This window comes from Schistocerca piceifrons, chromosome X (genome assembly GCF_021461385.2).
Source record: "Schistocerca piceifrons isolate TAMUIC-IGC-003096 chromosome X, iqSchPice1.1, whole genome shotgun sequence".
Taxonomy (NCBI): Eukaryota; Metazoa; Arthropoda; class Insecta; order Orthoptera; family Acrididae; genus Schistocerca; species Schistocerca piceifrons.
This window is the reverse complement of record NC_060149.1, coordinates 138,567,113-138,584,317: the sequence shown is the minus strand read 5'-3', so window position 1 is coordinate 138,584,317 and position 17,205 is coordinate 138,567,113. Positions and strand designations below refer to the sequence as shown.

The 17,205-nt window shown below is 37.9% G+C and overlaps 1 protein-coding gene across 1 annotated transcript in view; it reads right to left on the bottom strand.

Annotated features, from left to right (window-relative positions):
* Positions 1-17,205, bottom strand: part of LOC124721361 (protein crumbs) — a 357,509-nt gene that overhangs the window by 100,061 nt on the left and 240,243 nt on the right. Inside the window, exons 18-20 of the mRNA XM_047246295.1 lie at positions 15,650-16,055; positions 4,883-5,125; positions 4,291-4,678 (exon numbers count right to left, since the gene is read on the bottom strand). Of these exons, the coding sequence (XP_047102251.1) occupies positions 4,291-4,678; positions 4,883-5,125; positions 15,650-16,055 (1,037 nt within the window). The remainder of the gene's footprint in view (positions 1-4,290; positions 4,679-4,882; positions 5,126-15,649; positions 16,056-17,205) is intronic.

The window sequence follows — 17,205 nt, the reverse complement described above, 5'->3', positions numbered from 1 at the left end:
CTCCTGCATTTCAGTACAATTTTCCATTGTTACAACCTCTCGATATACCACAGCATCATCCGCAAAAAGCCTCAGTGAACTTCCGATCTCATCCACAAGGTCATTTATGTATATTGTGAATAGCAACGGTCCTACGACACTCCCCTGCGGCACACCTGAAATCACTCTTACTTCAGAAGACTTCTCTCCATTGAGAATGATATGCAAACAGTCCAGGGAGATCTGAATTAAAGAACACGCACAGGCAATGTCAATCACTTTGCTATCAATGGTGCATATTGAAGGCTTCATAGAATACCACAAAGCGCAAAACTAGTGTGGGGCCACAATATTTACAGACACTGTTACATCAGTGGGCAGGCCCACCTGAAATGCCAGTGGCAGTGCCCTCTGCCAGAGCAAGTGCAGACATTCTTTGGCACCAAAGTGCCTCTGACCTTTTCTCCATATTGATACTGATGCTGGGAATCTGAATCACTGTTAGGCACTAGGCTTTCTATGTGACATGAACGGACCTGGCATGCTCCAAGCACCGCTACAAAAATTAGTGTTATGTCTGCCCAATACACCACAGCCTGCACTCATATTTAGTTTTGTGGGTGCCAGGTATATGCAGTTCCACTGGATCCCAGGCCAAGTCACCTAGATCACTGATTACCTGTGATAAAGTCTGTCACTTGCTCTCGTCTTATGTTCACATTGTCTTTTTAATTTGTATGTTAGTAAGGTTCTTACATCAACATTCACTAACAGATCATCCTTGGCATGTCAAATGTCCTTAATTGATCACACAAAACTGCAAGAGTTCTTCACATAATGGACACAGCATCTAACTAAAGACTTCAACAGTTTTGCCACATATTTGGGCAGTCCAGAGGTGAACAAGCTCATGTTGTTTACTTTTGGCTACTGAGATGTTTGTACTTTTGCAACACCATAAGCAAGGGTTGCTGCATGCCTGGTGTTCGCAGTATTTAATGTGGGTACGGGCTACAGTACATCATGCAGACACAATAGTGCATTCTGCAGTGCTGCTTGGAGCATGCTAGGTCCATTCACCTCATATAAAGATAAATTTGTAATTGCAGAACAACACTTTTATGATAGCCACATGTTTAATTCTGAACTGTATAGAGTGCTGTGCAAAGGAACCCACTGAAATTGGGTCCAGTGATGGTCTGGTAAGTCAAGAATCAAGCAAGCATGCAAATACACACAGGACGAAAATGGTGATGTAACAAATATGACCATTCTCCCCTCAACCACATTCCCTTCAAAATCTGATATATTCACAATTCTCATTACACTTTTAAACAGCTTCTGATTTTTACAACTAGTTTGGCTGAAAACACCCAGTTCTTTGTTTCAATCTTCCTTTTTTAATTTGTTTGTAAGTTCTCATGTGATACTGAGTGTTACAGCAAAGAATGAAAGAGTAAAGATCTCACAGAACTGTAAAATGGGGTTAATAGGAACAAGTTGCGGAAATCAACAAAACTTCTCAAAAAGTTCAACTGTAGGGTGTTGGAAGACTAATGAGAATATCATACAAAGATTTGTTTGTCTAGTCTGGTAGTGAAACAAACTAGCAGGAAAATTACTAATTTCGAAATTGGCAAGACTGCCAGTTGATATTTTGTTCACTCTACGAGAAATATTGGCTGTGGTGCTGAATTTGCTTACATCAAACATGTTGGAAGACTAATGAGAATATCATACAAAGATTTGTTTGTCTAGTCTGGTAGTGAACCAAACTAGCAGGGAAATTATTAATTTCGAAATTGGCAAGACTGCCAGTTGATATTTTGTTCACTCTATGACAAACATTGGATGTGGTGCTGAATTTGCTTACATCAAACTTTATTTGTAAGTACCAATCTAAAATGTATTGTTTTAAGTTGAGTACATGGCCAGCAAATTAGCAACCCTGTTTGATTAACCAATACTTCAGTTTTAAAATATACTTTAATTTGTCTTGTTTTTTGGCTATCTGAAAATGTAGGATTCTGTTTTTGGAATTTTTGGTGTGAATAGAAACAGTAATCATCAGTGTTTCTTTAGAAGAACACCAAGAATTAGACGGAAATAAATAACCACCTGTCACTGTTCTCAACCCAGGAAATTATGTTGTGATATGGAAAAGTATATGGAAAAAGTAAGCAGACATTTATAATGTATGCATATAAAAACTTTTACTTAGAAGGTAAAGGTTATGTTGATTTATTTTTAACAAGGCCAATTAAACATGTTTATTTTAACAGATGAGAAGTCATGTTTTAGTCAAGGAGATGATGTTCAAAAGCTCTTTTCTACTTCTGGGGGTACAACTTGTAGATTTAAAGACATTTTCAAATACGGTGTCAGTGACTTTTGCAATGTATTAACAAACATGCCCATTTCATCAATTTACTGTTACAATAAAATTATTGTAGATATAATAATTTTTATTTGGAAAACATACTATAAAACCACAACCACAACCACAACTATGTTATTTCTTAGTCTCCTAGATCCAGACACTCCCTGCAGGGTGAATAGAATCACCACATTTATTTTTTTCTAAGCTAGGTCCCAAATCTAATAATAAGTCTAAAGTTAGACACAAGACTTATAATCCCATACATTTCTGATTTTCCCATTGTTAAAAAAAAATATCAATTTTTTCCTTCTAAATCTGGAAACTGTTTCTACTATTCAGGAACAATGGAAGATTAGGGTTTAATGTCCGTTGACGTCAAGGTCATAAGAGATGGAGCACAAGCTCGGAATGTTTCAAGGATGGGGAAGGAAATCATCCATGCCCTTCCAAAGGAGCCATCCCAGCATTGCCTGGAGCAATTCAGGGAAATCACAGAAAACCTAAATCAGAATCGCAGGGTGCAGATTCGAACTGCTGTCCTCTTGAATTCGAGCCGTGTGTGCTAATCACTACACCACCTCAATTGGTCTGTTTCTACACACTCCATTTTGCAGTGCAGTTGAGGTGTTTAGCAGTAGACAGACAAATAATCAAGAATGAACTAGAACTAAGCCTTTGGACAAAATCCTTTATCCTTCCTCACAAGCACGCACGCACGCACGCACGCATGCACACACACACACGCACACACACACACACACACACACACACACACACACACACACACACAGCGTGCACCGTTTGTCACTCGCTCCACCCCCATACAGCCACTTAATGTCCAAGGGTGAAGTACTGTGCAGTGGAGTGAGTAAGAGGTTTGTGAAATACTATTTGGACACTGGTAACATGCTTTGTTCATTGTTTCTAACCCACAGCTAGTACCAGGGATTTCTTTGCTTCGAACATTGTTATGTTGTGATTCACAAATGCAGTACAAATCAATGAAAGGAATTAGTGTGTCAGTAAAGATGTAGCGTAACATTATTTAATTATTAACATCGCTGTTGTGTGTTATGTTCTTTGGATTTTAAAGCTGGCACTGTTAAAATGAAGTGCATTTGCAAGAGATCCACTATTCTTCATTTCATAATAATTCTTCAGTTGTTTAGATTTATTCATTTTGATTTTGAAGAATATGTATAGCAGCAGAATGTCAATACAAGAAGATCATTAAAGTAATATTAAAAGTATATGTCTGGGAGGTCGATGTATTACACACTCATATTACTTACTGTTTTTCGTGTAAAATAATGAGTTTTATTGAACAAGATGTCAAAATATGTTGGGCAGATGTATCTGTCTCCCCAATCCTCTGCCCTAGGCTTCAGTAGCCCACGAATATGAGATCTCTGGTTGTCACTCCAATGTACAGTACTTCACACTCAGGCATTAGGGGGCTGAAGTGATGTAGAGTGAGTGACAAATATACAGTGTGCACGAAATTTAAAAGCTGTACCTTTAAAAGACTGTAACTGCATACTATCAGAATTATGGCCCAAATATTCATGTGGAATTGACCGGTGGGGCCGATATCTTGCATGTATGCGTTTTTCACCTTAAAATATTAGGTCAACCTGGTGATGTATTCTGGTCAGAAAGAGCTCACAGCCCCCCCCCCCCCCTCGCCGCCCCCTCTTCTCCCCCCCACACAGTTACATTGTCCCAGCAATGTGGCCTGACTGGGCTTAGTTGAGCTGTAGGAATAGAAGAGATCTGAGTCACAAACAACGAGGAAATAGAAAGTGTAATCAGAAATAAATGGAATTTGATCATATGAACAAGTAGGGCAGCACATGGAGACTTGAAACTGAGAAGACACATCAGTCTTATCTAACAAAATAAATAAATATATATAGAAATTAATCACTTACTGAACTGGCATGTGTTTCCCAAATATGGCCTCTTGCAAATACATTTGAAGTCTTGCCAAAGGTCTGTACACTGACCTTCGTTGTGACATCGATTGGGATTGCACTGAGGCTCTCTAGGACACCCAACCTGTACATGTTGTAACATTTGATTAGGCAGATCCTGCTGTGGGTCTACCCACACCTCATTGATCATGACATCCTCCATACAACCAATGAAGAATGATGGTGTGTGGGTCAAAAGTTTTATGGGTACAACAGTTCCACCCAAATATGTGGCAGAAAAACTTGTGTGGGAAGAATTAGAATTTTCATTGAGTGTAATGGGATAAATTGTTTGTTCTTCATTAGCAGCCAATACCAGATGAGTTGTGTTGATAGCCACAAACACCTAAAATGAAAGACCAGCATTAAATGAGTAACACAGAACAACATTTCGTAACATTAATACTAATAAAACAACTATAAGAACAACAATAATCATTGTATTATACATGTACCTGGAAAGTTAACAGAAAGAATAAAATTTATTACTTTTTAGTAATCAACTTACAACAAAATTAAAAAACTTAAATAACAAGCACATAAAACAAACCTTTTGCCATTTGCTATCATTTAAATCAGATCCAATAAAAACACCCTCCCATTTATTAAGGAGGCTGGAGTGTAGATTTAAACGTCCTTCTGTAAGTTCCAGAACATAGAATGTCAACCCCATGCCAAATGCCAGTAGACCATTTGGTAATGTTGTCTTAAAACGAAACTGAATATCATAGCCTTCATCACGACTTGTATTCAGCATCATATATGCAGTGCCATTCATAGACATTGTCGTTATCTGCAAAATCAGAAGCAGGGTTCAAGTTAATTTATGAGATTAATGAATTATACTCTATCTAGATAAAATATGTATTATAAAAAATCCATAATCATTAGCACATCTTCTCACTTATATAAATGTCTAATATTTGTCTCACAAAGGGTGACACGGAACTTTGGTTGGCAACTTACAGGGACTCTTGCCTCAGAATAATTTATTTGGCAACTTACAGGGACTCTTGCCTAAGAATAAATTATAAGTAAACAAAAGCAATTAGTCTTATGACCTTATATGAAATAGGAGCACCAAACAGATACATAATGAACACTAGGTAGACTTGCTGTGATACAGTCTTCTTCTATTTGCTGGTTCAGTAACTTCCATGGCAAAACATACTTAGTCTGATGCCCAAGATGGTTGTTGACATAAAAAGGTGGGAGTGTCAACCAAATACACCTGGAAACCACTACACAGTCCCCACAACAGCCCTCAATGTTGCAGCAGCAGTCTCACCAGGCAGATAAATCTAATTAAAAAATTAATTTGATTGTTAAGAAAACCATCACCATTCAGTATCACGTCTGATGTGAGTGGAAAGATAATCTGAACTATGGTGGCATAATCATTAGTTCATTGGGCTTTGCTCATCCAACTCTTTCGTCAGAACTAACAAATAATTTTCCAAATAAAAAATTAAACAACCAAATTAACAGGTATGCATGTATTTTTATCTAAAGGAACTTCCGAAAATGGAAATAATAATAAGAGTGAAGCCTTTAATAAAACCAAGAAAGAAAAACTTATATAATTCTGATCACTGAATATACTCTAGAATCTATCATAAATTCAGTTATAGAAGGATCTTACAACTTTAACTTAACAACACCTGCTTTTTGTGTGCATGCTATTACTGTCAAATGTTACCTGCTATGTTAATCTCTGCAAGCAATGGATTTATTCTGATATGAGTCTCCCAGTTAACTAACAACCAGCCTCATCAGAATCTTCATACCCTACAGGTGCTCTACTAATTGCATTCATTAAGTGAAGCAGTGTAGGGTTCTGATCCCATTTCTTAAACTGAAATATTTTCATGTAACTGTCAGAGGAACATTGCACATATTATGCATTAACACACATTTAATAGAAAGTATAAACTGCTTTATAAAGTCTCCTGGTTCTCTATCTCATTCTCCTAAACAAATGTTTGCCTTCCTTAAACTGTCTCAACAACACTACATGAAAGCCACCTGTCAACTGGCCAAACTCTTGTTACATCTCCATTGGACCCTTAAACATGTCTAGATTTTCCTCCTCAGCCCCAAGACTATTATAAATGTAACCTGCATACACATCTATCCATAATCACTGTTTCAGTCCCACCACTTACAACACCTACTCGAAATGGAAAGTCTTATGACTAAGTGAAACTTACTTAGTCACGTGACTTGTGTAAAGTTATAACACTGCAATACAATACAAAAAGTCATTGAAAATTAATTAGTGCACACAAACCACTAGCACAGTAAACTTTTGCAATACTGTAGGAAACAAAAGATATGATTTAGTTGATTTAGGAAATTCTGGCCTCACTACATTGAAACTTCCTAAACATTTCACACTCTTCCTAAACATTTCACACTTTTCCCAAGTCATTAACCTTCCACATGAGCCGCGCAATAAATTTCACCTCTTCTTGTCAGTTTTACTCTTAACAAGAAAGGAAGAAGGTAGAAGATTAGGGTTTAACAATTCATTTAACATGAAAGTCGTTACAGATGAAGCATAAGACCAATTAGGACAATGTTCCTTTACAAAAGAAGTATTAAACTTTTATTAAAAGGACTTTGTGACCAACATTTCAGCAAGCCAAATGGTAGAGGCCAGATGTCAGTTGACTACAGTAGTTTCTCAGGCTCCAAGTGTTCAACTGTGTTTCCTATTTTATAGGATAATGCAGAGCTTTCGCAGGTGAGCAGATTACTTGAGGTGCAAGGCAGAGAACCAAATATGGAGCAATTTATACATTATATGTGTACCTTCATAAAAATATTTAATGTAAGTAAAACAATGCTTCATCTATTCCTGATTTTAGTAGTCTCGTCATAGATTTTCTGTTTGTATAAAAAATTGAAAACCACATTTTCACATGTGCATTTCTTATAACATCTTTATCCTCTTACGCCACAGATAGAAAATGAATAACTTAAAAAAAGTAAATCTGGCATCATACCAGTGATTTACTAGGCATAGTGCTGTTGGAGTTCATATGCCATTGCCTTCCTCTGACCTCTGCACAGATTTACCTAGCCAGTTATACTGGGTTTACAATTTAACATGGACTCAAAATCACAGAGCAACTCGGCATTCTTCACATTAAAAAACATTGACAGAAATGAAAGAAGTGATAAGTGACAATATCATACAAGTGGCCAGGGACCAAACCCTAGACCTATAGATGCACAGTCTGGCATGTGACCGTTGAGAAACTGCACTACACAATGAACTGTCTTTATTGTTCATAGTTGTTATGAAGTTTCAAAATTAAGAAACCTACTGTGCTTAATCCAGATAGTTACCATCTGGTTCACTTTAGATCATATGTTTCCAGATACGAAACATAGCAAACATATTGAAATTGTTTTTAAAATTGGAATGAGAGCCACATCTTGTTCCAATGTGAAGTAAATACCTTTTGCATTGTAGTGGTATGCTGTTCTAAATTGGACTCATAGCTGTTCTTGCACACTAAGCTGAATTCGTTGACGTGTTCTGTGTTGGTGTCAGGATAAAAATTGACATTACTTTGTATTAACAGATACTTTCATTTTATTTAGGAGTCAATTAGAGACAGACTACTGCAGATCCAGTGGTTTATTTATCTAAATCCTGAGAAACTGAAGTCATACCACAGATGATATTTCATAATCAACATACACAACAGAAATGAGCAGAATTCCCATATACAGGTTTCTGAAAGAATAACTTCACAATGAAGAGCCTTCAGTAACAACTGAAGTTCTAATGATTAAACTGTGCTTCAACATGTACACTGGTGAAGTAAGAACACTATTGAAAAGACAGGAGACAGATTTTATTATTAGTTTTCCATTCAGTTCACTATCTTGCTTTTGCCAAAAACAGCCGCTATAGTTACTATGAAATTTCATAATCTGTTTGAGACACTGAAGTGAGGTTTTTGGAAAATTATGGGTGAGTGTTTTGCTATTCAGTTAATACTGATAGTAATTTAATTTACCGAGATGGAAAAGCAATGATAGTCCCTCCTCTCTTCTCTTTGATCCTTGCACCTTTTAAATAACATTCGACAATTCAAAAGCTCATAGAAATAGAAGTATAGTGAATCAGCAATATTTACAGTAATGTTTTTCCCAAAAAAAGGAGGAGACTGTCCTAAATATGATGCTGAAGTCAACCTGCACAATGTAATTCGATTTCCATTTCCAGCCCAACTGGTCTGAACTATTCTTCCACATAGAAACTATGAATAACTGGATCTTATGCCTTGGCAGAAAACCATGTTTGCCTCCATCTTGTAGACTAACTGGCTAAAAGTATGGTCTTAGGGTTCTGAGATTGACACCACATCCCTGGCATTTTACTGCATAGAACTTACACTGGCTCAGCTAGAGGGTAGGCAGGAAACAACAATAAAAATATACACTGGCACTAGAAGTAAGAATGACACAGAAAATCGTAAATCTAACTTCATCATCATAGAAGTACAACGTTTTGAGATGAACAAAGGAAGTAAAGAAGTGCAGGAGAATATATGGTAGTAGAAAATAACAATAACTGTTTCACAAAATTTTGACAGCAGTTGAAGTGGCCCCACAGGTGAAAGTGAACATGACTCGGATAAAATTCACAAGTATCTTCACATGGCATAGCATGTTTTACAAAAATTTCAGTGTTTTTGTACCAAAAATTATTTTTATACTTTATTAGGTAATTTGTCCCTTTGCAACACTTACTGTGCATGAACTAACACACATATTATAGCTTATTCTATATACTTCACAGGCTAAAGATCAATTTTGATGATGATGTTGTTGTTGTTGTTGTTGTTGTTGTCTTCACTCCTTAGACCAGTTTGATGCAGCTCACACACTAGTTCATTCTGCTGAAGCCTCTTCAAGTCAGCATGACTACTGCAACCTACATCTATTTGAATCTGCTTACAATACCCAAGCCTTGGTCTCCTGCTACAGTTTTCACCCCCACACTTCCTTCCATTATCAAATTAATGATTCCTTGATGTATCAGGATGTGTACGATCAAAACATCCCTTATTTGAGTAAAACTGTGCTACAAATTTCTTTCATCCCCAATTTGATTCAGTACCTCTTCATTAATTATCCAATATACCCACTACACTCCATACAAATGCCTTCAGAAAAGACATCTTAATGTTTAATGTCAGCAGGCATAAAAGTTTTTATTTCTTCTCCCTGAATTTTATTCCCCAAAATTTTCTTTTTTTTTCCTTTACTGTCTGCTCGATGTAAAGAATAAACAATATTGGGGAGCAGCTAGAACCCTGCCATACTACCTTCTCAACTACAGTTCCCCTTTCATGTCCTTAAATTCTCACAAGTACAGTCTGATTTCTGTATAAGTTACAAATAACTTTTTGCTCTCTGTATTTTATTGCTGGTACCTTCAGAATTTTCAGCACCTGCCTTCTTTAGGATTGTAGTTATTACATCCTTATTGAAGTCTGAGAGTATTTTGCCTCTTTCATATGTATCTTGCACACCAGATGGAATAGTTTTGACACAGCTGGCTCTTCCAATAATCTGAAGGAATGTTGTCTACTATAGCATCTTGTTTCAACTTACGTCTTTCAGCGCTCTGACAAATTCTTCTTGCAGTATTGTATCTCCCTTCTACTACTGAAGGAATATTGTCTACTCTAGGATCTTGTTTTCAATTAAAGTCCTTCAGTGCTCCGACAAATCCTCCTTGCAGTATCATATCTCCCTTCTACTACTTCTCCTTCTATAATGCTGCCTTAAGTTTGTTTTCTTTGTCCAGACCCTCTATATATTTCTTCCAAGTCTCAGTTCTGCCCTTCTTTGCTTAGTACTGGCTTGCCATCTAAGTTTTTAATATTCACACAAGTGCTTCTCTTTTCTCCGAAGGCCTCTCTAATTTTCCTATAGGTGGCAACCATCTTTCGCCTCATCACGCATGCTTTTAGAGGTTTGCAGTTCATGTCTAGCCATTCCTGGTTTGCCATTTTACACTTTCCATTAATCTCATTTTTTTACATGTATGTATTCCCTTCTTCCTCCTCAATTTGCTGCATTTTTATATTTTCTCTTTTTGTCAAAGAAATTCAATATCTCTTGTGTTACCTACAGATTTCTACTAGGCCCAGTTGATCCTCTGCTGCCTTCACTATTCCAAATGTGTTGCCACAACCACGATAGGGTAAGACTTCATCACCAATTTTCTGTCCACTCCCGATATGAACGCACAGTCCATAAACAGAGCAAAGTTGTTGAAATCAGAACACCAAATGAAAGCCAATAACATGAATGAGGAAGTCCACATACAAAGCAGGGTCAAAATTCACTAAGCATAATGGCGTGATCGATAGTAGCTCACGCAACAGAACTGTACTAGACTGAATCACAGCTGCCTGCCTGCCCCTGTTGCTGCAAGCAGCTCAGCCCATGTGACCTGCCATGCACACTCCTGGTGGCAATCGTCGACCACAAGCTACAGTGCCTCAGTCATGATCAATACCAGCCATTGGTGGGCATACTAAACCTGGCATTGGCCATCTGGTGGCACAGATAATTTGACTGTGAATACAAACTGTTGCCGGTGTCACATCAGCCTTCCAGTTTGTTTGCAGAGTATGATGCAAACATATATATAACAGATTGTTGTTTATGGATCTAGGTATGTATTGTTTCGATGAAAGTTTTAATGGTTAACAGGTTTAAAGGCCACTGTTATTCAATGCTTAAGAAACTATCAGCAAAGATAGTTATGTGGATATCCATTTCCATTATCTACTTATTGACACAAATCTATAACTGCTGACTGAGTTATATAATCTCGCTATAATCACTGGGTGCACAGCTTTCGTTGCAATGCTTAGTGAACAGAGATTATCAGTCATTACTGGCTGTTGTTGAACTACATATACTGCATGTTCACAGCAAATAGTCTGAACGTTTTTTCCTTACTCTGCTGCTAACTGTTTATGAAATACTTTTAAATTTTTTATGTCACATTGCTGATTTTTTTTAACCCAACTTTACCAATGGAAAAAGTTATTTTGAACTTCAGTATGGGAGTAGTGCAGTTACATATTTGTTTACAATGTTTTGAGGAACACTGGATCTCATTTTCTCCCTCCATCAGTTAATGGAGAAATATTGGGAAAAAGGAAAGGACTTGATAGTAGTATTCGTAGATTTGGGAAAAGTGTATGACAGTACACCAAGGGATAAAATATGGGAATGCTTGAGAAAACATAATGTTCCTGATTCATTAATTAAAAAAGTCCATATGCTGTATGATGGTTGCGAAATCAGTGTACAAGTAGGGCGTGGAATCAAAATGGTTTAAAGCAAAGAGATGTATTCAGCATGGCAGTTCACTCTCCCCTTTACTATTCATTACACTTATGGACACAATCAAGAAAGAAAACAAGGAAGAAGAAAATGAAGATCTCAACGCTTTTATTTTTGCTGATGACATCGCCACTTGGGGAGAGACAGAAAAGGAGGATCACGGGAGACTAGATTACTGGAACACAAAATTTTAATAAATTAAGTTAAGTGTGAGTAGGAACAAGACAGTGGCAACGAAGATGAGCAGGACATCCACACCTTGTCACATCATACTGGAGTGGGAGAAGGTTGAATGTGTGAAAAGCTTCAATTATCTGGGTAGCATCATATCATGCAATGGAAGTTCCGAACTAGAAGTCTTAAACAGAATAACAAAAGGATATAGCTTCTTCCACCAGGTACAAAACCTGCTCTGGGACAAGGAAGTTCCTGAAAGAGCCAAACAGACCATGTATAAGACATATCTCCTGCCAATTATGATGTATAGTCTAGAGGCCAGTGTCACAAATAAGAGAGAAGATAGTCAAATACAAGCATGTGAAATGAAGTTCCTTAGGTCAGCTCCACAAAAAACTAGGAGAGAGAGAGAGTACGGAATGATTTTGTATCGAGAGACCTGCAGATGACATTGACTTCAGAGGAGGGAATGAGTACTTTGAGATTGAAGTGGTTCGGTCATGTGAAGCAAATGCACCCGACTATAACTCCACACCAGTATTTGGAGATGGAGGTACCAGGAAGAAGACCAACTGGGTGGGTAAGAAAGAGATGGACAGACTAGGTTAAGGAAGATCTCAAGAGGAGAGGAGTAACATGGGATGTAGTGGAGAGAGAAAGCTATACCAGGACAGAAACCAATGGAGGCATATCGTTCACAAAGTTTCTACCTGGCTTGCTGAAAGGAAATCCTGATAATGATGATGATGATGATTTTGAGCAAAACAAAATTCTTTCTTTTGTAGTGCGATTCATTTGCAAATGTATTTAAACTTGACTTGCTGTACAAAGTTCACCTCAGTTCATGGCAAATGTATACATTTCAGTTCCTACCCCAATACTGACATCTGTCACTTAGTTCTTTTCTTTCAGGTAAAGCCCTGACCTCTATACCAACACAAAAAACACAACTTGTAACAAATTTTGTCAGCACTGTTGAACAACTCATGTGATGCATCCCCTTTGGATACTGTGGAAAAGATCAGATTTGAAGCTTGCCATGTGCTTATGAATGCTTCTCCATTATGAAGCAACATCATTTCCACCATAAAGGCTCTCTAACAATTGTGATATAGTGGTACTCAAAGTTGATTAAGGTAAATAATGTGACAATACTGTTACCTCATTTCCTTTATGGTGATAAAATTCATGGTCTGTTAACTTAGCTGGCTCCATCTACATGACAATCAATGATGACCCAACAGCATGAGTGCAATGGAAAACTTCAGCACTCCTGAGTTCTATCTTATTACCTCAAAAAATTATTGTGTTCGTCCATAAGAACAGTACAATCCTCCTAAGTCTCATAAAGACTATCTATGTTTAGGTCCATTAGTAAGCACAGCCACTCCTACGTATGACTTACCTAAATATTTTGTTCCCTTACCAAGATCACTATAAGTAAAATGTTCAGACAGCATACATAACTTTGCTAACTTCATTAACAGATTTGGGGCAATCTGATAAACAGCTCAAATCATTTAATTTTTATGTGGTCTCACTTTTTACGAAGGCTCGCCACAGCTATACAATTTATTGAAAACAAATGAAAATTTGTGCCAGACCGGGAAACAAACTCAGATTTCTCACTTTACCTGAGTGGTTACCTGAACCACTTCAGCTATCTGAGGACACTTCATGGACAGACCAAAACTTCCATATGCAACAGTAGCTGCTACCCATAGTGCTCATACATTTATGCGATCCCTACACAGTGAAAGACTTATTTACTTTTCTCGTCACATTGCCTTGGCTTTGGCATGAAATACATTAATGCATGCATATCTGAAGCAACATTGCATCTAACTTTACAGACACTGCACTAATGTGTTTCATGCCAAAGCCAAGGTTATCTGACAAGAAAATAAATAAGTCTCTCCCTGTGTGGGAATCATACTACTGTCACAGTATTACAGGCAGCAGACACTGGGACATATGGAAGTTTGGGTCTGTCCATGAAGCGTGCAAGGATGGCCGTATCAGTTATTGTGACTGCTTACATAAAGCAGGAAATCAGGGGTTGAGGGCCAGCCTGGCACAAATTTTCAGCTGTTTCCAATAAATTGTATAGCTGTCGTGATACCGTATTTGTAATTCTCAAGTATTTTTCATGATTTAATATGGCTATAAATTGTCAGCAGTGTCTATTCCTTTGGACACACATACATGTCCGAAGGAACATTACATCGAACTTTACAGACACTGTCAAATACAGACTAAGCACTAATGTATGGTCTTACATAAATTCCAGACAGACATCATCACTGCAAGTTTCAGTAGGCTCATTCATCAACTTGGTCTAGATTTAAGAAATATTTATTTCAATGGACTGGCAGGGTCACCAGAGTAAACCCTCTGTTTCTTTGTCTTTGTGGGAAACATTGGAGAAATTGGAAGACTTTGAGCTCCGACAGTAGCAGCCCTTAAACCAACTGTTGTTTTGAAGGCATATTGATGATACTTTCATTGTGGAGCTCCATTAACAATATGAATTTATGAATTTTTACAGCTTCTTAATCCCATTCTTAGCACCATCTAGTTCAAAATAAAAACAGAAAAGGATAGCTGTCTGCTAACCTGAGCATTCTGGTTAGATGGAACAATGATGAATCGCTATGGTATTCTGTATACCATAAGTGCACTCTCACTGCATAGTAGCTTGATAAGGCTTCAAGTTACCACCCCTTGTTATATATCTTGGATGTCCTTAATACACTTGTGCATGGAGGCAGTTACCTGTTGAGGCAGTATACCTAAGGAGCTTGCCCATCAAAGAACTGTGTTCTTGGAAAACGTATATTCCGCTCAACGTATTTACAGGGCACTATGAGCTGAAGGTAAAAGCCCACCATTGCATAATGAATATGGTATGCCAGCAAAACTCACTCAGTATGTTCACAATGTTTTATTGAACATAGCCAGAAATTTCAGGAAATGCACACAGAACACTAATGAGCACTACCACATGAGAATTTTATGTCAGTTTTCAAAGCTCATCTACAGATGATTGATAGATATTACCTTGAAAAATAATGCTGAGAAATAAATGACAAACAGCTACAATCACGAATTATTGGCTACTTAGTATGTTGGGAAAACTTTGAGATCTAAATAATTATATCTTCTGCTAACAGCAGATATACAGAATTGATGTTACAGACTTAATACTGGCTCAAATTTCTGTCACTGCTAATTTTTTATACTCAATGAGAAATAATTGACATCACTTACCAGTAAAAAACATATAACAATTAAAGCTTCCTGACACATTAAAACTGCGTGCCGGACCAAGACTCGAACTTGGTACCTTTGCCTTTCATGCGCAAGAGTTCTACCTTCTGAGCTACCCTAGTATGACTCAGGAGCCACCTTTCCTTCAATCAGTACCTCATCACCTACCTTCCAAACTTCACAAGGTTCTCTTGCAAAACATGGAGTGCTTGTCCTGCAAGTTTGGGAAGAGAACTTCTGTAAAGTTTGGAAGGCAGAAGATGATGCACTGACAGAAGTAATGCTGTGAGGACAGGTTGTAGTGATGCTTTCGTAGCTCAGTTGGTACAGCACTTGGCTGGGAAAGGCGAAGATCCCAAGTTCGAGCCTCAGTCTGGCATACAGCTTTCATGTACCAGAAGTTTCACGTCAGCAATCAGCATACACTCCACTGCAGAGTGAAAAATTCATTCTATATAACAATTGTTTTAAGGTGATGTACCTTTTCACAGAGCTCCCCATGGAATCCACTGAGACATGTACAGTTGAACTTATGATCAATTTCATTTTCCAAATATGGTCTACAAGTGCCATTATTCTGACATGCATTTTCTGTGCATCCAGTTAGCCTCACCGAACAATTCTTTCCACCATAATTTGCTTCACAAGCACATGTGTAATCAGCAAGCAAATCTGTACAATTTCCATGGCTGCCACAAGGCTTGTATCTCTCGCATTCATTAATCTGGGCATCACAAAATTCTCCTTCATAACCAGGCTCACAGTCACAAGTATACGAATCAATTCCATCAATACAAGCACCATTAATACAGGAATGTTTCTCACACTCATTGTTGTTTACTTGACAATTTATGCCACTGGTTCCACGAATACATAAACATTCATACCTGAAAAGAAGAAAAAACTGTTACACTGCTGAATTATAAACAACTAATCTACATATATATCGTGTGTGTGTGTGTGTGTGTGTGTGTGTGTGTGTGTGTGTGTGTGAGAGAGAGAGAGAGAGAGAGAGAGAGAGAGAGAGAGAGAGAGAGAGAGAGAGAGAGAGAGAGCGGGGGGAGGAGGAGGAGGGGGGCGCACGTGTATTCCAAGAACTAGCAAGTTTTCGTTCTTTTTTGTGTGTCCCTGTCGATGACCCAACGACTCTGCTTTTCAATGAGTGGTCTCCTTTTCACTACCAAAGTATTTACATTCTACCAAAATTTTCCTACTATCATAATATGAGGCATGTTCAAAAGAAAAAAAAATGAAACAACACCATGGGTATGACTGAAATCTTTATCTAAAAGTAATGACCAGAGGCCTGAGCACAAGTATCCCACTCTTTCATGAGGTGAAGGATTCCACATTTCCAGAATTCCTATGGCTTCTTGGTTTCAATTTATTCTTTTATTAACAATGTGTTTTGCCTTCATGGGGCATCTCCACATTTTGTTAAAATTTTTCTTTTACAACATTTTAAAAACCACAAAACAGCTCTATGCTAGTTTGAAGCAGCATCAATCAGTTAAACCCACACAGAAATTAATAATTGAACCACCAGGTCAGAATGGTGCAATAGTATGCCCCCACTCACATTTAATATAGATGCCACTGCAGACGGCCGGAGTGGCCGAGCGGTTCTAGGCGCTTCAGTCTGGAAGCGCGCAACAGCTACGGTCGCAGGTTCGAATCCTGCCTTGGGCATGGATGTGTGTGTTGTCCTTAGGTTAGTCAGGTTTAAGTAGTTCTAAGTTCTAGGGGACTGATGACCTCAGATGTTAAGTCCCATAGTGCTCAGAACCATTTGAACCATTTTTTTTTATGCCACTGCAACTTTACGACAGGAGCTTCAAGTGGGCACACAGATGAGCAATGGAGCCTTGCACCTCATTGCGTCACATCCAGCCATTCTGTCTCCCAACACAGGAATCATTTTTTCAAATGTGACATCATGGCCTGATGTGGTACCCGATGCAACCCGTCACACACTATAAAGTGGTTTCTAGAGTACAGATATAGATGTAGGGAGTGAACTGCATCTAATCTCTTTAA